The sequence below is a fragment of the Strix uralensis genome, chromosome 16 (genome assembly GCF_047716275.1).
Source record: "Strix uralensis isolate ZFMK-TIS-50842 chromosome 16, bStrUra1, whole genome shotgun sequence".
NCBI lineage: Eukaryota > Metazoa > Chordata > Aves > Strigiformes > Strigidae > Strix > Strix uralensis.
The window spans coordinates 3,494,467-3,519,276 of NC_133987.1; the positions used below are offsets into that span (position 1 = coordinate 3,494,467).

At 52.1% G+C, this 24,810-nt stretch overlaps 1 protein-coding gene across 3 annotated transcripts; it reads right to left on the reverse strand.

Annotated features, from left to right (window-relative positions):
- On the reverse strand, window positions 1–24,242 carry CFAP70 (cilia and flagella associated protein 70). Of its 3 annotated transcripts, none has more exons than XM_074886535.1 (28): window positions 24,195–24,242; window positions 23,333–23,462; window positions 21,158–21,344; window positions 20,723–20,818; window positions 20,408–20,487; window positions 19,220–19,396; window positions 18,633–18,812; window positions 18,071–18,162; window positions 16,871–16,970; window positions 15,780–15,914; window positions 14,097–14,264; window positions 13,787–13,867; window positions 13,203–13,294; window positions 10,965–11,025; window positions 9,767–9,958; window positions 8,992–9,123; window positions 8,246–8,371; window positions 7,556–7,689; window positions 7,363–7,478; window positions 7,013–7,204; window positions 5,966–6,067; window positions 5,132–5,220; window positions 4,264–4,416; window positions 3,384–3,545; window positions 2,865–2,954; window positions 1,723–1,824; window positions 496–543; window positions 1–158 (listed from the first exon to the last, which is right to left on the reverse strand). In XM_074886535.1, the coding sequence occupies exons 2-28, from the start codon at window positions 23,456–23,458 to the stop codon at window positions 84–86; spliced, it is 3,288 nt and encodes a 1,095-aa protein (XP_074742636.1). In that variant the 5' UTR covers window positions 23,459–23,462; window positions 24,195–24,242; the 3' UTR covers window positions 1–83. The 3 variants fall into 3 exon arrangements, with proteins under 3 accessions (XP_074742636.1, XP_074742635.1, XP_074742637.1); XM_074886534.1 differs by having other exon boundaries at window positions 18,633–18,815; XM_074886536.1 differs by lacking the exon at window positions 15,780–15,914 and having other exon boundaries at window positions 18,633–18,815.
- Window positions 24,243–24,810: the final 568 nt, after the last annotated feature.

Genomic DNA, 24,810 nt, shown 5'->3' on the forward strand with positions numbered 1-24,810 from the left:
TCGGGGCACGGGGGGTTTATGTGGGATGGGGGCAGCGGGGGGGCGCGGGGCGGCCTCCCCGGAGGACCGGGGGCTGGGGGGGTTCAGGAGGCCGGGCTGCCGAAGCGCTGCTGAGCGGCGCGGATCTCCCGCAGCAACGCGTCGTTCCTCAGGCCCAGCTGCAGGAAAGGAGAGAGCAGGGGGTCAGGCAAGTCCAAGGCCGCCCACACCCTCACCCCCCCTCCCCGCTGCGGGGCTGCGAGCCACCGATCCCCTCCCCCGGGGGCTCCCCAGGAAGCAAAGGGCCGTTCCCTCGCTCTGCCGGCACTGAGCGGGGACGCAGACGGGAGCTGAGGGCAGGAGGTCGCCCAGGGCGGCTCCTCACACCCCATCTCCTGGGCCACATCGTCAGATTAAACTTGCAGGGGAAAAGGGAACCCTGGGCCGGCTGCCGTCCCGCTGCGCCGGTAGCCCGTGGCCTGCCCTGCCCGCCCCCAGCCCGGTGCAGACCCAGACCTTGACGGTGTATTTGTAGCACTGCTCTGCCTCCAGCTGCCGTCCTCCCTGGAGAAACCACACAAGAGCAGCTGGTGAGGAAATCATCCCGCAGGGAACGCGCGGGTTCGCAGTGAAATCATCAGTAAATTCGCAGATGACGCCGAGTGAAGCGGGAGTGTCGATCTGCATGAGGATGGGGAGGCTCTGCAGAGAGACTCGGGTAGACTGGATCAGTGGCCAACGTCAACGGGCTGGGCTTCCACAAGGCCAAGTGCCAGGTGCTGCACTTGGGCCACAACAACCCCCTGCCTGGCTACAGGCTTGGGGAGGTGTGGCTGGAGAGCTGCCAGTCAGAGAGGGACCTGGGGGGTGATTGATAATGAGCCAGCAGTGTGCCCAGGTGGCCAAGAAGGCCAGTGGTATCCTGGCTTGTATCAGCAATAGTGTGACCAGCAGAAGCAGGGAGGTGACAGTCCCCCTGTGCTCTGCACTGGTGAGGCCACACCTGGAGTGTTGTGTCCAGTTTTGGGCACCTCAATACGAGAGAGATCTCGAGGTGCTGGAGCGAGTGCAGAGGAGGGCAACGAGGCTGGGGAAGGGCCTGGAGAATAAATCCTGTGAGGAGAGATTGAAGGAGCTGGGACTGTTCAGTGTGAGGAAGAGGAGGCTGAGGGGAGACCTCATCACTCTACAGCTCCCTGAAAGGACATTGTAGAGAGGTTGGTGCTGGTCTCTTCTCCCAGGTGATTAGTGACAGAACAAGAGGGAACGGCTTTAAACTGCAACAGGGGAGGTTCAGACTGGACATGAGGAAAAAATTTTTCCCAGAAAGAGTGGTCAGAGAGTGGAATAGGCTGCCCAGGGAGGGGGTGGAGTCACCATCCCTGGGTGTGTTTAAGGGTCGTTTAGATGAGATGTTGGGGGATGTGGTGTAGGGGAGAACTTTGTAGAGTAGGGCTGAGGGTTGGACTCGATGATCCCAAGGGTCTTTTCCAACCTGAATGATTCTGTGATTCTGTGAAATAACATATTGTAAGAAAGCTCAGCACGGAGGACATGCCCCGGTGGAGTAAGTGCATCAGGCGATGACAGGCAGGGAGGAAGGGCACTGCTTTGGCCGGCCGAGCACAGTCCCCAAACTATTTTTACCACTGAGATCTACAACACGTTCCTCAGGCTCATGAACAGATGCCAACAGACCCCCTGCTCCGTCCTGCTGGTGGGGGGAGCTGGCTGGGCACTCACTTGCAGGCAGATGAGGGTGAGATATCCCCACACTTCAGCGTTGGTGTTATTTAGGGCATTGGCTTCAGAGAGAGCATCCTCTGCTTCCACCATCTCTTCCAGCTTGAGAGAGAGAAGGAGAGGCGTGGACAAAAGGCAAACAGCAGGCAGAAAGGGCTTCAGAACCCAACGGGCATCTGCTCTAACAGCCAAAAAAATCAGTGCAATAAAAGCATCTGGCAGGGTTTTCCTGATAGGGATGCAGGGAAAGGATTTAGGGCAGAGACAACCAGTTCTCCTCAGTGCCAGCGTCCAGCTCTTCCGTCTGGAGCATAAGCCTCTCGCCACTGACTCCCGACCCCCATGGGAGCACACGCTGTATTTACAAATCAGCCCCCAGCTGTAAGGGAAGCAGCACAAACGCCTTCACCTCCGCCTCTGGGAACCAAGTGGTCCAGCTCCACAGGGAAACATGGCTCTAGTCCTGATCCTTACTCCTACTGCACAGTGGCTCCCGGGAGGCAGCGGTGCTCCCAGGCCACCACTCACCTCCCTGGCTCAAGTCCGGAGCCTCCCAGGAGGTGACATTTGGCCAAGGGGGAAACAGAAGTTCAAGGTCCTTCCCTGGGTGCATCCCTCAAGCCAAACTCCCTTGGAGGCACCTCGCGAGGTGCACCTCTGGGAGATACTGTGCTGCTGGTGGCTGGGTGTCCTTGTCAGCCCTTCAGAGGCACTGGATTCCTTTGGGCAGGGAAAGCACCGAGATTGCTCCCTGCTGACTTTCTGCTCAATTCCATCGCGGTGACATGCAGGTCATGTGCAGGCAGGCACTCGGAGCAAAGCCCGGGCCCAGATTACGTGCTTGCCATGACATCCTGGGGAAGGAGGTGCTGGCAGGTCCTGGCAGCAGGACGACTGGGGGAAGGATTCCTGCTCCCAGAGCAGCTACCGAGGGTGCCTGTCCTCTGACATCTCCCATACAAGCAGCCCGGGGTGCCCCGCTGGCACTGTGACAGCACAGGGCACACGATGGCCTTCAGGAGCATTGGTTTTGCAGGCAGCCAAGCTTTACTTTATCAAAGGGGATCATGCAAAAGCAAACCCTGCATCCCATGCCACAGAGGCAATTAAAGCGCAGATGACCTGAAGGTAATTGCACTTACCCTGTAGCAGGCAATTCCCACCCCCAGCCAGGTGAGACAGGACACAGAGTTCTTGCAGGCAAGCAGGTAGGTCTGCTTCGCCCGGCCGTACTGCCAGGAGAGAGACAATCATGTTTCTCTCTGCATCAAACGCATCGCTTTGCAGACAGCCCCCCCTCTCCTCAGGAATTTGCCAAACACCCCATATCTGGTAGGGCTCAGACACCCCCCGTCCCCACTGCTGCTGCGGGGGCTCTGTGCTGGCAGGTACTAATACAGTAATGTAGAAGTCACCCTCATTGCTAGGATGGTGAGAAATGGCTCAGCTGCCCCCTGAGACATTGCAACTGGGACTTGGAGCTGGCAAAAAGGCAACAGGGCAGGTCCATGCTCCAAGGAGTTGAGCACTCCAGAAGGGTTTGCTGTGTTGCGAGATCTTGGCTATAGCTACAGAGAATGGTGTCTTGTACTTGGGGTCTGGAATCTCCTGCTCTTTGTTTTGTGGCAAATTCCTTTCCACCACTCCTGCTGGCTCCTCACCTCTTTCTCTTCCAGGTAGATGGAGCCCAGGCGCAGGTAGACGAAGTGCATATCTGCAGCATCCTCCAGAAAACTGATGGTTCGCTCGTAGCACTCCTTTGCATCACTGAAGTCCCTCTTCAGGTAGCACAGGTGCCCTTTCTGAGCCCAGACATTTGGATTCTGTGCACACAAAACCAGGAGTGAGACATGGCTGGGAGACGGGAGGGAGAGAGACGTGGGAGAGAGGCAGGGACCCTTGTCACCAGCAGAAAGGGAGAGCTGGCTGGTGCAGATTTTACATACAGAATTAAAATCAAGTCAGCGGGCTGCCTGCATAACACCAGCAATGGGGGCCCCCTCCAGCCTTTCCCTGCACGGCACCCTGGCCTGTGCAAGGCTCCCAGGTATGGTCAGTATGCCAACAGCATTCGGAGGTGTCAGCTTCCTTCTGCCTTCCATTCAACCTGACTCCCCAAAGCTGCCTTCCCTCTCTGCTGAATAGCATCCTTGTTTCTCATGAAACAGAGTCTGACTCACCAACAGAGGGAAAGAGGATCAGGATACACATGTTCAAAGGGAAAAGAAAGGCAGACGCTGCAGAGAGAGGAGTCCTCGCTCAGAAATGCTGCCTGTCTGGGCAGGAGAGGACAGAAGGCAAGTAATAGATGGGTTAATGAGGAGGGCCGTGCTGCAGCCACAACCTGATGTGGTTCATCAGCTATGATTGTCCTCCCCTGCAGAAACTGCTGCAGACTAGCATTAGAATTGCTCGAGTGGAAATGAAGCATAGGCTCTAGGTTCACAAGCAGCAACAACACAGGCAGGGTCTGCCGTGGTGTTTGGTCAGTGTCCTGCTTCGGGACACCGTGCTGCACCCCGGGAACACACACAGCATTACCATGCAGTCAATCCTAACAGCCTCGTGGAGACATTCTTCACATTTGGAGAGATCTTCCCTCAGCAAGGAAGTCTGGGCCAGCACCAGGTAGTATGCACAGGAGGGATCTCCCTGAAGGCTCAGCAGCTCGTGGGCAAGCGCCCTGTGAACAAACTGTGGAGGAAGAGCACACCGTCATGGTTCGGAGAGCAGGCAAACCACGGGCACCCCCAGAAGTTGCAGCAGGAACACTGACTCACACCTATTTGACTTCCATGAACAGAAAACAAACAGGAGATTCTTTTTTCCCCTCCTTTGAGTATTCACCACCTTTACTTCTAGTTCTGTTTTGCTTTAAGCAACTCTTTCTGCCATGTAAAATTAAGGCAGCCAGCATCATGTGGCAGTCAGAGTGATCTCACAGAGATGACCGTGTGGGACAAGGACATTCCACAGGTGACACAAAAATTACTCTGACATACATAAGCGTCTGAAACAAGAAAGGAGTACTGGCGTCTTGGAAGCACCACAATAATGGATCTCATCTCCGAATGTACAGAGAAGAACAAACACATCTGCGCTTGGCTGTTCCCTCCGCGGCAAACAGTGCTGAGCTGAGGCACCCCGAGAATGTCGCCTGCCTGAGGTGACTGTGTCCCCAACCAGAATTTCGGTCTGAATACTCTGCCTGGCCACAGTTTTGCATTTCTGAACAGTGGTGGTTTTGCTGCTTCTTGCGCTTGGCATCTGGGGTAGCCACAGCTTGTTCTCCAAGCCCAAGTAGGGGGCTTGCTGGAGCTTGGTGGAGCTTGCCACCAGCTCCTTGGTAATAACCCAGGGAAGGAGACCAAACCTCCCTTCCCACTCCTCCACTCCACACTGAGCTGACCTGGATGGCATTGACTTTCATCAGGAATTCCACTGCCTTCATGAAGATTGTGCAGGGAGATTGGCCGAGGGCTGAACCAGGGGATGGTGCTGCAAGAAAACGTGTCTCCATCAGTCCCAAAGTGGGCTTTTTATTTCTGAAGCAAGAGCAGGGGCTGAGACCCTGGCAGGGACAGAGAAATCCCAGCAACACGGTGTAAAACCCAGGGGGTGGCAGGGGAGGCTGAAGCAGCGATTAACTCCGCATTTCTTTCTGAAGGGCTTAAGTTTTGTAAGAGATGTGAAAAGAAACAATGCTCCTCACCCACTAGTTTTCCAGTCCAAACTCAAAGGAAGAAAAGCTAGGAATTTATGATTGAAGCTTGTCGGAGTTAACTAGAATGAGGCCCCTGCCTCCCCAAACCAACCCAGCGGGGCCTCAAGCACCCAGCACTGCCATCTCTTTGCCACCCACTGGAGGAGAGTGGAGCTGTAGAAGAGGAAGATCACACAACACACGACCAGAGGAGATCTGTAGGGACAATTTAAGAGCTGGCATCTCAGGAGGGAGACATCTGAGCAGCTGATGAAGGCCGCTGGGTGTCGTGACATGCAGGAAGAGAGCTGCATTCACCTGCTGGCTGTCCATCCTGAGATGTGCTGCTCTGAAAATCAGGATGAACCTGCTTTGCCTAGAGATTCCCTGGCTAGGGAGAGAGAACAAGCCTTGCTGTCTTGCCTTGGCATCAGGATGGCCACGGCTCAGTGCTCCTGAGTTACTCCCCTCCCCACTGATCGCACAAGGCCATCTCTCAGCACTGGGCTCTCCCTTACACACCAGGCCCCATCCTCTAACCTTTCGGGGCTGCCTCCGGTGCAGTAGCCTCTTCCCCGGGTGCCACACAGGCCAGCTCCAGCACCTCTGGCAGTTTGTCAGCTGAGCCGTCGGGAACTCTCTCTGGAATGAAACCCCCAACAACCATTAGGTGCAAACAAAGAGTTTGCCATAAACTGTCCAGTTTGGAGCATGATTCCACAGAAATGAGGAAGAGAAAATATAAAAGATCCATCAGATTTTCAGAACTGGGAAGAAATTTCTTTGCAGGAGGCAATACCTAGGTCTGGGGTTTTGAGTACAAGATTACCATGTGAAACTAGAAATGGGTATAAATGAGGCAATATCTCTTCCCTCATAACCAGAAGGGCCAAAAAAAGGCCTGCCTGCCTGAGGCTTGGAGGTGGTGGTAACATTAAAAATAAAGCCAGCCAACATTTCCTGCAGCCTGGCCAAACATTTGAGACTCAGGACAGAAAGTTTTGGCTCAGGGTGAGGCTGGACTCAGCAAGGCTCCAAAGGACCCCTGTTCAGGGTCACCACTGAGCAGCTGCTTTGCCATTTGAATTGGTGAGGCAGTGCTTTCCAAGCTGTGTTGGGAAGTCACAGCAACAGCTTTCATGAAAGCTAAACCGAGATGACCCTAACGTACGACTGTCACAGGGGCAGCTCTGCCCTCCCAAAGCCTCCAAAGCACACTCGCTTCCTCCAGCCACCCTGGCCACTGCCCACACATTGCTATATCAGTGACACTGGGCTAGGGCAGAAAAATAAATGCAAAGACTGGTCTCTCTGCTAGGCTGCAGGTAAGACAAGGTACTGGCAGTGCTGCTTTCAGAAAGCTTCATCATTTAAAGCAGCACACTTGCTGCTGCTGTCTCTTGCTGGTGTAGTTTGTGGTCATCTATTCTAGCTCACAGTCCACCTATTTCTCCTTTATCCTTTGTATTTCTCCTCTTAGAAATACTTATAAATTTCTTCTCTCTTGCACTGTTCCCCATCTCCCACACTGCTCCGAGTGCCCTCCTTGCTGGTGCTAGGGCACCTCCTGGTTTTGCCTGGCATTACCTGGCAAGCACTCTTCTGGCCCTGGGCTGGGAGACCTCACACACCCAGCAGAAATGTGCTTTTTGCCTCCTTCTCCCTCAGCAGCCTCAGGGATGCTCCTTTCCTTGGCGAGCTCTGCTCGCAGTAGCTTCTTAGCCTCACGGAAGGCTATTTCCGCCTGAATATTATTATTCTGCAGCTCATAAAACAAACCTATGGGAGACAGAAAGAGCCACATAAGTAAGCACTCGACCATTAGCCAAATCCTCCCTTAGCCCTCAGATTAGAGCAAGGAGAGGAGGATCAGGGGCAGAAGTGATGCTTGGCTCTACAGGAACACTTTGAGCACACAGGCTGGCTTGCTTTTGTACCTGAAAGTGTCCAGGCTACAATGTTGGATGACTCCAAGCAGCAGGCATCCTCAAAAAAAATCTCTGCCTCTTCATAGTGCTGCAGCGTGACAGCCACAATCCCACAGAGCAGCAAGCTGGGGACAGGGCTGGACAGGTTAACCTTGCAGGACACCCCCCACACTCCCACCCACCCACTGGGAGCACACAGCACCTCTGGATGTGATGGGGGTCCAGAGAAAGAGCCTGCTGGAAGCACTCCTGGGCTTTGGTTGTTTCCTCAAGCAGGAGGCAGAATGCCCCATAGTCCAGCCAGTACTGGATGTTGTGCTGGTCCTGAGCTACCCTCTAGACAAAAGAGAACATTGCTGGAGTGAGGAGTGCTGCAATCATGCTCAGCACACACAATGGACTGGGGAGACAACTCTGGAATGACCTCTGGCCACCCAGCCCAGTTTAGCAACAATCAAGCCCTTGTCTATCACACGCTAGGATTTCCCTTAACTGGGATCATGCTGGGCTTCCTCTAAGCCTCCTTCACATAACACATGTCCTCCAGCTTTAGCAGACCTCCTCTAGCCTCCTGTTAGAGGGCCCAGGGTCCCCAGTGCTGACCCAGCAAGCCTTTTGGACCAGCTCGTCCCATTTCCCCTGGCCTCAAGGCTGAAGTCCTCAGTGATCTGGCCAGGCTCTGTCTCACATCCTCCAGAGAGCAGCATCTCCCTAGAAAATCCCTCAAACATTCAACCTGAGTATCCTGGTCGTGTTCACCTCCTTCCTCCCTACACAACAGTCAGGGATGGCTGAGCTGTCAGCAACAGGGGCCCCACACCGCTGCGCTGGCGTGCTGGCTGCCAGCCCAGACACACAGGGGATGGGCAGGAAAGAGCAGAGGCTCCTTTACCTGCTGGTGGTAGAGAGACGCCAGCTTGTAGTCCTTGTTGACTTCAGCTTCGTGAGCAAAGAGCCAGAGCTGCTCCTCGGTTGTGCGGGACAGAGGAGTGGGAGAAGCAGCTTCCTCAGACAGTAGCTGGTAGAGATCAAGACAGAGTGTTAGCCCTGGGGAGGGTAAGAACAGTTCATGTGACCCCAGAACAGCAGCAGTCCCCAGTCTGGCATTGTGCTGAGTACAGCCTGGTATGGCTGGGGCTGGGTGGGTTGGAAAGGCAAGCTGTTCCAGCTCTTGTGTGTGCTGGGACATATTCCTGTCATTCCCAGGTACCTCTGTCACACAGGAACAGGGCAATATCCATTATTTGCAGCTGTGACAAGTAAAAGCATCCCCTAGATCAAGAACATGTCAAACTTCTGTGGTGTCACTCACTGGTGACCCCAGCTGATGCGGGATGGCCCCCAGGTGAGAGGCAGATGACACAGCCCCAGCCACCCTCACCACGAGCCAGCTACAGCAGCTTTTACTAGTGGCATCTGGCACACATCCCACGGTCAGGATTTCGTAGCAGTGGGATACAGATGCCCTGGACCCTGCCCCTGAGTGTGGCTCAGGACTCACATGTGATAACTGCAGCAATTGAAAGCATAAGCCTGCTTCTGTCTTGAAGACAAAAGCCCCCCAACTTCACTAGACACAGTGTCTAGCCCTGGATCCACTGGGAAGTCATGTCCCAAGTCACCCAGGTTTCTCCCTACCTGGTTCAGGGCAATGTGCATCTGGTCCACGAGGTACACATAGAGCTCACTGAGAAATGCCTGTAACTGCTCCTGGGACTCAAATGCCGTGGTCTTCAGGTATTTCTCCCTCACAATCTTCACAACAGCATACTGTGGAGACATGTGACTTGGACAAGGCAGGTCCCCGCTGCGCCCCCCACCAGCTCTGTATTCATACAAAGCCAGAACACACCGATTTTGCCCAACGCTCGAACTTAGTTCTGAGGAAGAAATCCAGCCCAGCACTGATAAAAGTGAAAAAAGCAAGCAGGGGTGAATTCCCTTCCCCCCTCCCAGCCCCATCTCTCCCTGACACACCAGTGCCCCTCTAGAAACATGTGGGAAGGCTCGTCCCCTCAGCACAGAGAGGGGGTCTCCAGGCAGAGTGTGGTCAAGGCCAACCAGCTGAGAGAGGGGAACCCCCTTTTTCTGCCAGGGTAGGCTGCGAGTGTGCAAGAGCAGTCAGCTTTGCCTTCCTCAGGCTGTGAGCATGGGGCAAATGGATATAATCATTTGGAGTCTCCCCCCATTGACAAGGAATGGATCTGCTGGTGTGTGACCAAAGCAGCTTGGTGCCTGCTCTGTTAGAGGAGAACCTGTCCCCTCCATGCCTGCTGCAACAGCCATGGGTGGCAGGAAGGGATTCTGGAGCAACACATCACCCTAAGTTACCACCATGGAGCAGCAGTTCCTCACTGGGAAACTGCAAGGACAAAACAAGCAGGGAAGCAAAAAGCACACATGGACTCTTTACCTTTAGCTGTTCCTTAAAAGCAAAATATTTCCCAGAGCTATTGAGCTCGAAGTTGAGCTGACGTTTCTGTTCCTCCAGGGTTTGGTGGTCTATCACTCCCTGGTCAGGCAGCTGCTTCCCAAAGAGCTCATGGTATTCACTTAGGATGGCAACAGCAATGCTCGTGACACGGTTGTGATAATCTTCCACGGCCTAGGAAAGAAATAAATAATCAAACTTCACAAGTCACTTATGCCATCAACCTTGAAATGTATTTTATTTGTCAGAGCCCACGCCTCCCCTAAACTCTGCCTGACTCAAGTCTCAATTAGTCTGTCACGCATCCTTTCCTGTCCATGCCCAAGGGCTGTGAAAATATCGACATGTAAATACAAAAGAGCTCCTTCATCATTAGATATTGCTTCTGCTGTATTTTTCAATCAGAACCCAGTATTTCAGTCACAGTCGCCTCTTCTATAGCAGTATAATTGGCTGGAAGTAAAATATATCTCATTTGCTGGGAGCCTTTTAAACCCTTGGGCCAGCCCTCTTCAGCAGAGTCTGTAATCTTCATCATGTCGGTGGCAGAAGCTTCCATGCGCTGTGATAATCAAAATCTATCACTCTGTGCACTCCAGACAGTCCAGCACAAACCAATTCTGCAGCAGCACTGGAGTCAGTTATTGAAGTGCTGCTTTTTCCCCCGCTGTTGCTTTGAATTTACCATCGGTCAGGGACCACCCGAGGACATTCTCCTTCGATGGCTGCTCTGTACCCACGGAAAACGAGCCAGCGCTCTCAGACCATTTTCTGAGGATGTCACACAAAAGTCCTCAAAAATTCTGCGTGACCCGAGAGCTGATTCATGTTTGTCTGGGTCTGATGAAGCACGTGGACTGCCTGGGGTAAACATAAGGTTCTGGTAGCCTCTTTCCCCACCGTCCTGTTTCCTTCCAAACACCCCCACGCTGCTGCCTTCCCTGCCTTTGCTACATCTCTCCTCTTCGTATGGGCTGCGAACATGAGTGACGCTGCCCAGGAATGATTTCCCAGTGCATACTACTGCAAAGATAACACATCCAGAAGTCTTTTTTTCTGCATATTTCCTCTTCAAACCTCATCTACATGTTGCTGTGGGGCTGAGATTGAGAATGAAGATTCTCCTGTGTGAGAGGGATGAGGGCAGGATGAGGTGGCAGAGCAGTGGCAAGGCACGTACCTTCTTGGCTCCTGCAGTCCGGGGAGGTAGCGGAGCGCGAGGAGGAATCATCTGCTTGACCCTGTCAACGAGAGGACAGAAAAGATCAGCCACATACAGTGCCAGCAATGTCAGCTCATCCTGGGCACAGGCAGCCTGTAGTGTGAGGGCTCCATCCTGTCATCATATCCCTGAGACACCTCACAGGGACCCAGGGGGGAAACTGAAGTCTCAGACCAAGAATGAACTGTGAAGACCAGGCACCTACATTCAGTGCTTGTAGCTCATCACAGTAGTGTTAACATTTGTTATTGCTAGCAATAAAAAACACTCTCCTAGAGAAGCAGATCTTCTTTAACTGACAACCTCCTGGGTCTGCCAGAACAGCTGTAAGAAAGGTACCAACCTGATAAAAGCTCTGAAGAATTTTATCACTGTAAACCCTCGGCCACCCGATCCATCGGTTCCCAACATCGCACCGTGTCGCTGTGGCACCTCATTGACTCCTGGACACCATACCAACCCTGTCTGTACCACTACTAGAATTACAATGACCTTTCAATTATGGATCAAAAGCCCCTAGGATTACCATAATTTTTACTAAGATTTTATTAAAATCTGTGGTGTCAAACCAGCGTACACTCATTGGGATTTTTATCAAGATTTCCTGCTTGCTGCCACCAAAACACCTTCGGTCCTTAGAACACAATCCAGCCCACCAAGCAAAGGTGTTACACCCCTGTGATGGCTCCTACCCAATTAGCAAAGCAAATTGCTTATTCCCTGCCAAATATAAACCACTCTTACAACTGTTCTGCCAGCTTACAGAGCCCCTGACCAGCTGCCTTCTCCAGGTCCCCAGCCCTGCCCACTTCTCCCACACAAACCCCTCTCGCACTCTCTGCTCTGCGGTCTAGTGCCGTGGCCCTGTGTGGTGCCCTTGCTCTGCACAGACCCGTCACTGCTCCTCAGGAAGCCACAAAGCCTGAACAAGTGGGTAGTGCAGCTCCCATGCTCACAGTCCCACCCTCACCCAGCCTCAGAACAGCACCCGACACCGACGTGTTACCTCCACCAGCGGTACAGATGAAAAGCAAACTGCTTCATTTTCAGATGAGAAAAAGAAAACCAACAACAACCTGGGGAAAGCGAGCAAGCAAAGAGGGCCAGGCAGAGGCTGGCAGAGGATTTTGGATGGAGCCCAAGAAAGCAAGCTATGGTTTGCTACTAAGATATCTATTTAAAAATCCTTCCAGAAAAAGATCCACTGTTGATCTCACTTGCTAGGACACATGTATGTGGCATCAGCTGGAGCCCCCCAAGACAGAGCCTTTCCCACAACTCAGCAGGGCTCATTTTTCAGGCCTGACATCTGCAGCTGCACAAGGCAGGTGAATGAGGAGGAGCTACTACTGCAAGTTGCAGAAGAGTAGAAACGGTATAAAAAGGGCCAGGAGAAGGTCTGTTCTAAGGGGTGGGGGGTCACCTTCCTCAACCTGTTCTTCCTAGAAGACAGCAGGCAGCACAGAAGACAACACATACTTTCCATTCAAAGAATGGCTGCTGCTTATGTTTCTGTTTGAGAGGCATACCACCTGCGCTTGTTATACTTTATTCATTTTCTGCATTTTCTCTTTTTTATTCAATAACTTATACATGCTAGGCCTTTCCTAGACTGTAACACAGCAGGGCTACCACTGGACAGGAGGAAACTGCCTCAAATCAAACAGACTGGAAAACTCAAAGCAGCAGAGATGAGAGAGCAGCTCTACAGCAGAACAACATGAAAACTAACGTAAGAGCTGAGGAATGGGTAGAAGATTGTGAGAAAACTTCCGAAAAGGAAAAAATGACAGAACGCTATGGTGAGGTTACAGCAGCACTACCCAGGGCAGTCCATGCTGGTGGCCAGTCCCGATCAAGCAGCTGAACATCACATGCAAGAGGCAAGCACACGGGGATTAACGGGAAACAAAGCCCGGTCGGGAACGCAGACACTGTTGTGCTGCTCTGGTGTCTCTTTTTGAGAGGAACGGCAGGGAGATGCCAGCTCGGATGAATGCAAGTGTTTTCCCAACACACCAGATGCTACCTCTTAAGCAGTCTGGCCAAATCCTCCCCCTGATTCCAGTGGGCTTTGGCTCAGGCCCTCAGCTGGTCCTTAGGGAGCGCTCCAAGGGGGTGGCTCGCCGTACAGCCCTGTTTCTATCCTGCAGAAATGAGCTGTCAGCCCCGGAGTTACAGCACATCCTTACGCACCGTCTGGTGAGCTCCTCTCGCAATCGCTTCGGTACCAAGGCCTTGTCCAGCTTTATCTCCATCATCAGGAACGTTCCTGCTTCAACGTATTGCTGTGAAGGTAAACATTGCTCTCTCAATGTCATGCTGTCTAGAGCCATTACTGGCATGATGAAAGACTGAGAATATAGGTACAGATCTTCAGCAAATGCTCTTCAAACTGCTCAGATACAGCTTGGTTTATAACCTGCCCTCCAAATGATTTACAGCAGCAAAATTCAGCTCAAGAAACCAGTCAAGGAAAAAGGAGAAAGCCCAGATAATCAATATGCTTGCAGAATGAACATGCATTCTAGATGTTTTGAGGAAGAAGCCAAAGTATGAAGGAACCCTTTTAAATAAACACCTGATTATTTACAGAGACCTTCTATAGCCCAATGCTAGACTGCCCCCCAGCTGGATGTCACTGGAAGAACTCCAGGACAGCACCTACGTAAAACATTGTCCAACTCACTCTGGAAGAATTTAATTGTGTGAAAGGTGTGAGACACTGGCGCACTGATGGTCTAGCAGTCTTTCCTCCTCTTTGGAGATACCATAATTACCTGTCCATCAAGGCTGAGATATGTGACATTTTCAGTTTCTACAGTGGCATCTGACAACTGGATTTTGGGCGCGTTGGACATCTATTGAAGAAAAAGAAAAGACGGCTCTTGTTTCAGATTCAATAAACCTCACGCCTTCACAAGTTCAGGGTGTGAGTTGTACATTTGTTCAGGCAGCATGTACTAAAATTTCAAGATAATGAGTATCTCTCACTTGGCTGAGGCATCAGCCCCTGGTTTCTGCATGCCCCAACTACCTCTGATGTGGAAATGGAGCAACCATGTTGCAATGTGCCTCTCTAGACCTTACCCTTCTGCTGGAATCCTTATCTCTGGTGAGTTTCTCTTTGTCTTCCTTCTGAGTCTTGCTGGGAACAGCTCTGGAAGGAGGAGTACTGATTCCTGAGGTGCACGACTCTTCCTTAGGCAGACCGATCTGTGTCCTGAGATCCCGGAAAACACTGTGCTGACTTTTGGTCTGAAAAAAAAAGAGGCAACAGAGGGAATCAAGGGACAAATTAGGCTTCCCCACCCCTTTGCCTTAACCTCTCACATCACAAAACACATTGTCAGGTCCTAAATGCATTAAGAAGCTACTCAACCTCATCCTCCCCTCCTACCAGTGCTCAAGGTCAGCTCTGATATCGTACAGCTGTGAAGCCTCAGGTCAGACTATGAAAAGAGCTGCCCGAGAAAGCCTCACTAGGGTCTCCCTGCCTTCTCTTGAGAGCTGCATTTTCACTGAGGCACTGGCCCTTGATTCTTGCCTGAGCTATGTGGTAGATATGTTGGAACCCAGCCCCGTGCTGCCCTGACCCACTGGCCTGAATTCCCAGCTTGATCCTGGACCTGCCTCACAGCTATGGACTTGCCTGGTGATGTGGACTGTTAGACGAATCTGGCTACCCTCACCAGGTCTGCTCTGCCATTTTTTGCATGTCCCCACCTGCCCTGCAGTGATTCTCAGCTTCTGACTCACCTTCTGGTGTGGAGCAGCTTCCCTGACACACATCAGTGAATTGCAAGGAACGGGTTTTTCAGATTGTCTGTTTACACACTGCTTGACCACCTAGACAGGCGGTTCCCTCCCAGCCCTCACTGTTATCTGGGCTAACAAGAATTGACAAGAGGATGGAGCAGCTATACCAAGACTATCTAGACCAAGGCCAAGGAGCAGCCCAAAGCATCCACAAAACCAGAGAATGAGAACGACAGGGAGAGCAAGTGTCACTTCACTTCTGACAGATATATGCTACAGGACAAGTAGTACCACGCAGCAAGAGGCCATTAATCACGGTGGCGAAGCAGAGCCCAGCAAACAGCTGTGTGCCTAGCCCTGCTTTCCAACTGCCGGCAGGAGCATGGAGGCCGGGAGAAGGGCTGTAATTCACCCGGCTCCTGTGGCCTAGACAGCAGCACTAGGGGGGTGGTGGGCAGAAAAACCAAGCTGTGCATCTGCCCTCCTGAAACGAGCTCAGGTCTGTTCCAGGAGTACTGTGGGAACATGGAGATGTAACTGTCACTCTTAGTAACAGAAGGGGGAGAAACGCAAATACAAATAAACCTCCGTGAGCTACAGCTGAAAGAGCTCCAGTGACAGCTTTTTTGGTTGTTGCCTGGGGTAACGCTATCCTTTTAGAGTCACTGTTTGCTCTTCCCAGCAACGCAGTTCATTTGCCCATGTTCCAGACTGGGGAGAGAGGAGCATTCTTACAGCTCTCCCTGCTCAGCTGCTGGCAGAGAAGGGAGTGGACTGAGATTCAGAGCCTCTCTCAGCCCCCAAACCTGCTCCTGCACGCCTGGAAATCCCCTGCCTTTGAGAAGTCTGCACATAAAAGCTTGTCTCGTTATTTTTCTCCATCACCAGAAAGGCAGTGAAGTTTCAGAGCCAGTCTCTGAGTACCACACTGCCCATGCTGCCTGCTCCCAACCCCGCTCTGCGCAAACACAGCTGCAGAGCTGGAGCCGAGCTGGCTGGCTGGTCTGCTCTCACCTTCTCAAACACCTCGCTGTCCTGGTAGGCAAAGACACGAAAAGCGCCCCGGATCTGCTTCACACCAGGGCACAGCAAAGGCACCATGTTGACATATGCCACACCATGGAAGAAAATCTGCTTGTCCTCATCTCCCTGGAAACACAGAGCAAGGGACGGAGATACTGAATGGACTGTTACTCTCTTTAAGGAAACAAGGTCACCGATCCCATTAAGAAGAGGGCATATAGCAAACTGATGCACCTGATGAGCCAGTGGCTCTCTGTCACTGGCACGCAGCCGAGACAACCTGGATGAATACACTGGAGTCATTCAATATGTAGAATATCAATTTTATCCCACTCTCTGCAGCTACTCTCTCTAATACCCACACTGTGACATTCCTCAGGATGGTCTTTTTGAGATACAGCTGCAAAATTATCAACCGTGTGGTTAGAAATCAAAGGGACCCTATCAGAGCCGTGCATCTCAGGTTTGACAGAAATCAGGTAGTTAATGGAGGTCTGAGAGTCCAGGCTAGCAGCAGACTGGTGAGGGTAAGGAAGGAGGATCTCCATCAGAGCTGCAAAATCCTGGCACCAGTGAGTGTTGAAAGGGATTTATACCAACTTGTATGACTTTGCCCTGGAACAGATTAGGAGCTCTCATGTGATCAGCTGCCAGGAACAGAACCACTAGCTAAGGGGCTGTTTCTTTGTTAAACCACCCCAGTTTACGTGCAAAAGCATATCTTATTTACACCCTGAGAAAGAAGGCATGAATTTCTTCAAGATGCTCCAAAAACCCATTGACCAAAGATAAGCTTGGTGAATTACCTTAATTCTCAAAAAGCACCCTCTCCCTGACCCCTTTCCACCAAGCTACCACAGACCATCAGCAAGAACTCTGTATGCTATAAGGAAAAAATATTATCCTTTGTCTATTTAACAGCTCTATAAGGCTGATTAATCCCTTTACAAAGCCTCTAGCTCTCTGACTCGCTTTGGCTGGTTCAAGGCTGGTTTTGGTATTACAAAGGCATTGAAAGGAAAATGCTCGATAACGCAATGCTGCTCCACAAGCCAGAACAACATATCCCTCCCCACTTTTACCTTGTCAGCTTTGCTGGTTTTGCCTTTGCTGGATGAGGCCACAGACATCCTGCAGACCTCCACGGGCCAGTACTGGCACTCCGCGATGCGCTTCTGCAGGCTGAACACAAAGGAGGGTGCTGAGAAGGTGCAGAAACCGAGCTGGAGAGCCACCCCACCCTCCTTTCTGCCCCAGCAGCTCCAAAACATCCCCCTCTGGGTTTGCTTCGTCCCAGTCCTCCCACACCAAGCACCCTCAGGCCACTGGAACATGTGTTCTTTGGGGCAGACTTGGTACATTTTCTTCTCCATCCGCTGCTGTGTGCATTTATGGCATAACCACCTATAATACAATTGTGAGAGCAACATACTAGGTTTTCTCTCTCCCCTGGTTACTTCAGGAATGAAACGATTAAGAAGGAACATGATTAACTTTGGTATAAATCCTGAATTGCACAGAGCAAGCGGACCCTGAGCTCCCATTCAATGTGCCTGGGTAACTCTGAAACCAGCAGGCAGGCTGATAGAAGTGTAGGGGGAAAAAAAGATTAAAAAATCAAACCAGATGATCGAAGGGAGTATTTCCACATGAGGAGTAATTTGGCTGTGAAACTCATAGCCATGATGCAGCTGAGGCCAAGAACGTAGCAGGATTCAAAGAGAAATGGGATACTCATCCTGCTCGTGAGTGTATCTGGAGCCAATAAAGGTAACGTTTATCCAGTAAAAAAGAAAATGAAGAGAGCCCACACAGAGTGAAAGGATTTTAATGTGTTGGGAATTCAAAAAAACTTAATTAGCAGCTCAGAGGAGAGCTGTGTGGGCCACCTTATTCCATGTCTGTTCACCACAACTCTGCTGCCCCTTCCTTCAAACCACGGAGGGAAGAGTCACCAGCTCCAGTTGCTGGCAGCATGAGCGAGCGTTTACAGCCTGGAGACAGCAGCTACAGCCAATTCATCTTCTCCCACCGTAGCAGAAGGTAAGCTGCTGCCAGCAATTAAAGGCAGTTAGCTGCTCCCCTGCTCATGTGAACACCTTTGGCCAACAGGCAGCCCCAGGAGCCACAGGAGGCGAGGCAGAGCCACGGTTTGATCACGTAAGAGGTCTGAGAGCACCTGCATGTTGCTGCTCCCCTGCCTTAGGTCACTGAGCTGAGTGTGTTCTGGGGTCGTTTCTCCCCACCGCTCCATGCTGGAGGGAGGTTCGCAGGTCCCTTACATGGCTACTGCAGTGGGATCCAGGTAACAACGCCTTTCCGTGTCCCATACGATTCTCTTCATGCTTTCTGCTTGGATCCTAAATTCTCTGTCCTGTGAGAAACAGCAAGTGGTCAGAGCCAGGACAGCAACCTCCACAGCCTGCATTATCCCCAAGTCATCCCCAAAAATGTTCCCTGGGAGATTACGTGAGTCAGACAGAGGCGTCCAACTCACCATAGCCAGGCCATCCTAGCAGAGTAAGTCAGCAGCCCTTCCCGCAGAGACCAGAGCCCGTTAGTATTAAGAGCCTGGCTCCCAAGGAGATAATACAACCCGCAGCCCAGCAGCTCAGGTGTGGGCAGCTTTCTGGGGAGCAGACCTCCCACGTGCACCCTAGGGAACTCTCCTGAGGTAAGTTAGCACACCCGCTGTCCCAGAGGAACCACCTCCGTGTCTGCACACTGCGCAGAGGACCGACCACCCGCCTTCCTCCCGTAACAAGTCTCTGCAAGTCTTTCTCAGTCCCCTCAGTGAGACCTGCTGGTTCTCTTCCAGCCACGACACTGCCAGTCCTTCCTCACCTCTCTTTTGTTGAGCTCTCCATCCTCATCGTCATAGGGACCACCAACAATGAAGGAGTTGGGTATGCTCAGAGCACCAGGGGCCATGATGTTAGCAAGGGGCCATTTTTTGGGCCGGGGTAATGGCTCTTTTTCACCAGCAAGCTTCAGGATGCCATTCTTGAAGAGCAAGGGGAATTCCTTCTAGAGAGACATGAGAATGAAAGGACTTGCATTTCCAACATGAGCAGGAGCAAGGGCCAGCTGCTCCAAGCCGGGTCTAACAAAGTAAAGCAGCAGTGCAGGGGCCTGGCTTGGAAAACACACTCTACCACATGCATACAAAGAATGGAGAAAAAATAAATAGTCATGTGGAAAAAAACCTGCCAGTTTCAATGCAAATCTTGCTGAGCAGACCTTCGTTTGTGTTAAAGAAACACGTCACGCCGCAGAGACCCTGAGCACTCGCAGCAAAGGCTGCCCTTGCACAAGCACAGGAGCTGTACACCCCACGTGCCTGGACGCTTGTTCCATGGTGCATACTGTGGGAGAACAATCCACTCTGTAGCAGGCAAAACCCCTCGCACTGTGCCTAGACCAATCCTCACCTCTTCAGCTGCTGGTACTTGCAAGCAAGCCATGTAGTTTTGCAGGGGTTCAGTGGCAGCAAATGCTTCGGGGACGGAATAAGCTGCCTCCAGCGTGATGCTCAGGAGGTTACCATTTGCAAACTGCGTTGCAGAAAGCAGGGGCTCTTTAGTGCACACTGCCACTTCAAGGCCACCCTGTGAGACAAGGATAAAGTAGAGCCAGTAGCTAGACAATTATAACTCTCCTGCTCTTGAGGGAGAAGCAAGCAGAAACCCAAGGCCAGAATGTATAATGTTACCTTATTCCTCACCTCAGATGTAAAAGAAAACAGACCAGCACAGGAAAGGAATTTCATGATCAATTTGTCTGAATTGTGATAGTGGTTTGTTTAAATTGGTGCCTGCTTGAGGCATGGCATATGCCCCAAGGGTCTCATAAAACGAGCCAGGGAGAAAGAACATCAGGGATGGAAAATAACGATTTTCCCCTGGTGATTCAGAGCATGCCAAGCTAGAGCCACACTTTGACTCTGCCCTATCTCCACACGCTGTGTGCAGTCTTTAATTACCTGTCCCAGCCCTGGATGGATGGTGTGCAACGAAAAACCAGCTGGTCAGCATTTATTATCTCTCCTCCCTAATGAGTGCCCCCCTGCCTGGCTTACTATGTAACACCTCTCAAATACAGCAAAGTTAATGCAATGTCCGCCCCTCCAATTCATTCACAGTGCTAACTGCAGGCAGACTTAGGAGCAAAATTAGACACATTTTCCCAGTCACATACTTAATTCGTTGCTTTATTCACCGGGTACTTTTCAACCAGCTGAATGACCTTGCAGGAAGGCAGTCAGAGTTTATACAATAATGGACTCTGAGACATTTTATCCACAGAAAGGAAGACTAATAACGTTGGGCAGGTAATCCTGCCTTTGTCTTTTTCTGTATTTTCAGCACGATGCTTTCCATCTTGAATATTTTTTCCAGAGCAATTTGGTAGCTGCACACATTAACATTTCCTAGCACGACCTCACCTATCATAGGCAACTAGGGACAGACGTCAATGGGAGTAGGAAAGGCCTCCAAGCTTGTAACGTATAGGGCCATAACATATCCGTGATGAGCTCGGCAGCTGAGTCATGCTCGCTTTCCCATTAAAAAGCAGCAGAGAGCCGAATGAGCGAAGGAACAGTTCCAAATTCCACATACCTTGGCCTCCGGGTGAAGGCTCTCTAATGGAGAGGCAGGTACTGCATACAAAGGAGCTGAGACCTTAAATGAACACTGTCCTGGGAAGAAACAGGAATGCAAACAGCATAAAGTAAGACCCTCTGTAGAGAAATCAACTCTGAACACTGAGCTACTGATGTCACCCCATCCTCCTCCAGACCCGGCTTTCTACAGATGCTACAAAGTGCATTTTGTCCAAAGGAGGTAAGTTATAGTCAGGGGTCCATAAGCAAAGAACAAAAAGTGCCAGGGAGTAAGAAGTGGTTATGGTGGCTGTGGAAGTCAACGCTGTACCTTGCAGCAGAGGTAGAAGGTCCACCACAGCTTGGCCAAGAGGTACGGTCTTCTCCTTCTGTTTCTTCTCCTTTTGCAAAACTTCTACCACTGTCACTAGAGAGAAAAAAAGAGAGGAGCTGGTACAGTTTCTCAGACAGCTTCAGACCAGCAGTTCAGGGGCTGCAAAGGGTCTGTGTCAGCTCTGGCACACACTCCTACTTCATGTCTCAAGGCCAACAGCGAAGCCCAGGAGCACAGGCCAACATGAAAGGGGATAAGGGGATTCTTCCAGCTGGCAGAGATGGGAACAGAAGTGCTGACACCCGCCTCCCCCCCCCCCCCACCGCTGCTGAAGTGCTATTCTTGAACGAGTGACTCCTGCAGCAGGCAGGCAGGGCGCAGCAGCTGACAGCACCCACCTCCAAGGAGGGAGATTCAACGTCAGGTACTTACAGAGCACAGGTTTTTGTGCAATGTCATCCAAGGAGTTGGGCCCATTGGGGCTGCTCTCAAAGCTGGTCATGAAATTATAGTTTGCTGTCCCGTTTGGCAAGACATCAGTCTTGGAGGATTCTCCCAAGATCGCTCCGTTGTACTCCACATGCACCAGAGTAACTGACACGTTGCTTTTGATAGTTTTCTGTCAAACAAACAGCACATTAAGTACTTGGTCCTGCAGCAACAGGCCCAAGGTCAAAGTTGCCTTGGGCAGGCAGCTCAGTTCAGTGCCCGGGACAGGGTTCACTGGTGGGGGTCTTTGGCTGTTCCACTACAGGAATGGGGAAGAGGAACAGAGCTTCGTCATCCTGAGACCTCACCCTTCCCTGTCTCTAGGAGGGAAATTTCCTGTTCCACCATGCTGTGATGTCCCAAGAATTATCAAGAGCTGTGGCAGGGGAGATGGAGAGGTCCAGGCTCCACCCCAGAAAAGGCAATGAAAGACACATCTAAAGCAAATCCCAAAATACCCCAGTGATATTTTTGTGCTTCCAGGATGCTTGAGACTTTTGTCATCTCCTAAGAAAGTAGCTCCTGAGCTACGTGGCTGAGCTCACAGGACACCTGTGTATATCATGTGGCTGCAGAATGCCCTGGAATCAAAGGGTTCCAGCAAGCTCTTTGACAAGCTCTGCAATTTGTTTTTCCACTTGCTTTAAGTAGAGATGAGGAGATTCAAATTTTAAAATGTTTCCACAGAGGGGCTTAAACAGGGGTGGACAGGGATGTGAGAACGCAGCACATCGCAGAGGGGATCCATGTGCCCCCACAGCCACATAAGAAGTGCTGAGACTGGCAGTTACCGAAGGGCCTCCCTGCAGGAGAAACACGGTTTACTTCTCGTCCAGGGAAGAGCGGCCACCGCCCTGAACACAACGACTGCTGTACCCAAACCCAGCTTTTCTTTAGTCCTGAGCCGCAGGGACACCTAACTTCCACGGGCCTCTCCCTCAGCTCTCTCTCTTCATGTCACTGGGATAATTAGTTCCATATTGGCTCTTGCACAAAAAGAGTTCACTTGGTTTTAATTTTCAGTCCTTCTGTCTCCTTGAGCATATATTCTATGAATGGCTAAACAGACGAATCCAATTAACCTTTCTCTGTACCATTAATTACCCTAGACTCCTCTCTCATCCTTCTCTACATTACCTCTAATTAAGCAGATTCCACACTTCTTATAGCTGGAATGTTTTTCATATTCTTGTCCTTATAATTGCACTTTTGTAACCCTCTCTCCTTTTGCCATAGCCGTTTCTCAAGACGGAGCAATCAGAACCAGAAAGCAACATTCCAGATGCAATCAGTCCACAGGTCTCTTCTTTTCAGCACTGCTTTTCCTCCTCTTACCTTCTACTTCTCGCCTAAGATGCTGTTTGCTGAATCTATCAGTGTGAGAGGTATTCAAACACTACAATGTAAAAACCTCAAAAAAACAGGCAGGTGCTTGTGGTTTGCTTTTTTTTATCTGCTGCTAGAACAGAAGCAGGGATTTGCATTTTTCTGCTTGCGGCAGTAGCTGAGCTTCTCCTCCGCATTCCCTCCCAAATGCCAGTTCCTTTAGAAGCCTTTAAGGACAGCTGGGTGTATCACGCAGCACATGGCAATCACAGTAGTCATGGTTTGATTGGAACCAGCTCATAGTCTTGCCCTGTAACTGCACTGGACCCACTGTCTTTTTAAAACTAGAGCCATCCTATTGGTTTCAATATGATGGATCATATTGAAACCACTGTACCTGGGATGAAAATCTGACTTTATATCCAAGGTGAGATCTTTTTAGAGGTATTTGTCTCACTGATACAGATTTTCACTGTGTTTTGCTTTAAAAAGTTGCCATTTACACACAGTTAGGCAAAGAAGGCAGAGATACATTTCAACGGAGCATCTCTGGACTGCTGCTGAGGACGTGAGTTCCCCAAATTACGTGCATCACAAGCCCTTACTCTGGACAAACAAGCCCTCAGCGCCGAGGAGGAAGCCACAGTGTGGCACCACTGAATCTCCGATATCCTCGCCACTCCTTCCTATAGTCTTGTCACCTCACGCCTGGTTTTGAATGGGATCATAGCACACAGAATTGCTCTGGCCTCGCTTATTAAATGATAAGAGACATTTTCAAAGGAACTTTACCAGGCCCTGCGCCTTCAGTACTGTGATTTGTACTGGTGTTGCTGGTTGTGACCCGCTGGGAAGAGCTGCAGCAGTGGGCAAGGCAGAGGACTCCTTTCTGGCAGACAGCCCCGCAGGGACCTCCATGGCTCTGTAGGAAAAAGAATGAGGAAAGAAACTTGAAACTGCCTTATTCCTCTCCCAGAAACGTCTGCAGGCCACAGCAGCCGTGGTTGCTAGCATTATTCAGGTCTTGGTTGTCAAAACACCATTGAAAGCACAGGGCTTTGTCAGTGATGAATCTCTCATGAGGAGCAGGGGGAGGACAGGGAGAAATGCAATATGAAAATTATCCAGCTCTGTAAATTTAACCCAGCTGCAGCTCTCGGCTCCTCCATGCACATGGGAAGGGTTCAGTGTGACAGGCTGGTCTTGGCAGGGCTCTCCCCAGCACGGGGTATGGCTCTGGGCTCTCTTTTGCTTCTTTTTTAACTGAAACGGGAGCCTGCGGGGCTGAAGGCCTGAGGCTGCCAGTCCATCCTCACACGGCTCCCACACACGGCCAGGGGACCTGGCTCCATCCCGCACCGCAGGTTTTCCCGCCGTGCCTCTGGAAATCCCTCTGGAGGCACGGCTGGGCCGAGGACACCCCTGTGACCCCGCCACACTCCGGTCCCTCATGTTCCCCCAGCTCCCCCCGTCAGGGTGTGGGGTACCAGTGTCTGCCCCGAGGCCGGCAGCCTCCTCAGCTCAGCCTCTTCCCGTGACCGACGGGCCCGGGGCCCCTCACGCCCCGGGGTGCGGCCTGCAGCCCCTCACCACACCGGCCACAGGAGGCCGCCGGGGGCGCGGGGCGGCGGCGGGGCGCGAACCCGCGGCCTACCTGCCTCGGCGGAGGGCCTGCGTCGTGTCACCACGGCGACGCGGCTGCTCCCGCGTAGGCCCCGAAGCCTCGCGAGATCCCAGCTCTGCATCACGTGTGTGGGGGGCGTGTCCGTGAAGCCGCTGCCGCCGCCATGATGGGTGCGGGCAGCCCTCACAAGGCCCTGGAGGGCGGCCTGTGGGGCGGAGGCTCCCCCCGACCCCACAGTACCGGCTGGGGGGTGCTGCAGGGCCACTGTGTCCTTCCCTGTAGCCTGGTGTGCCCCTGGGGAGCCCGACCGCCGCTCCAGCTCTGCTCCTGGCCCTCAGCTCCCCCTGGCAGAGGCCACGGTGCCCACTCAGCCGCTCGCTCACACCCCACTGAGAGCCCTGAGGGAGGGGGGGGTCCCCGCAGGCCGGGCTGGGGTAGGAGCCCCACGGCGGGGGGCTGGCAGGCCCTGTGGGGACAGAGGGGAGAGGTCCCAGGGGCTTGGGCAGCTACCCCAGCGCCCCCAGAGGTGCAGCGCGGGGTCAGCTCCCGGGCAGACGGGGTTCTGGGGGACCCCACTGCTGCCACCCATGTGTTTCGGGGCGGGTGCTGGACCCCTGGAGCGGGTTGGCCCGTTCCCTGGGAGGGC

Coding starts and splice junctions, on each gene's coding strand:
- CFAP70 (XM_074886534.1), bottom strand. CDS start 23,458: ATGGAGGTCCCTGCGGGGCTGTCTGCCAGAAAGGAGTCCTCTGCCTTG. Junction 14,265..15,779: donor ACAGCGAGGTGTTTGAGAAG/GTGAGAGCAGAC, acceptor TTTTTTTTTCAG/ACCAAAAGTCAGCACAGTGT. Junction 11,026..13,202: donor CGAGAGGAGCTCACCAGACG/GTGCGTAAGGAT, acceptor TCTCGTTGACAG/GGTCAAGCAGATGATTCCTC.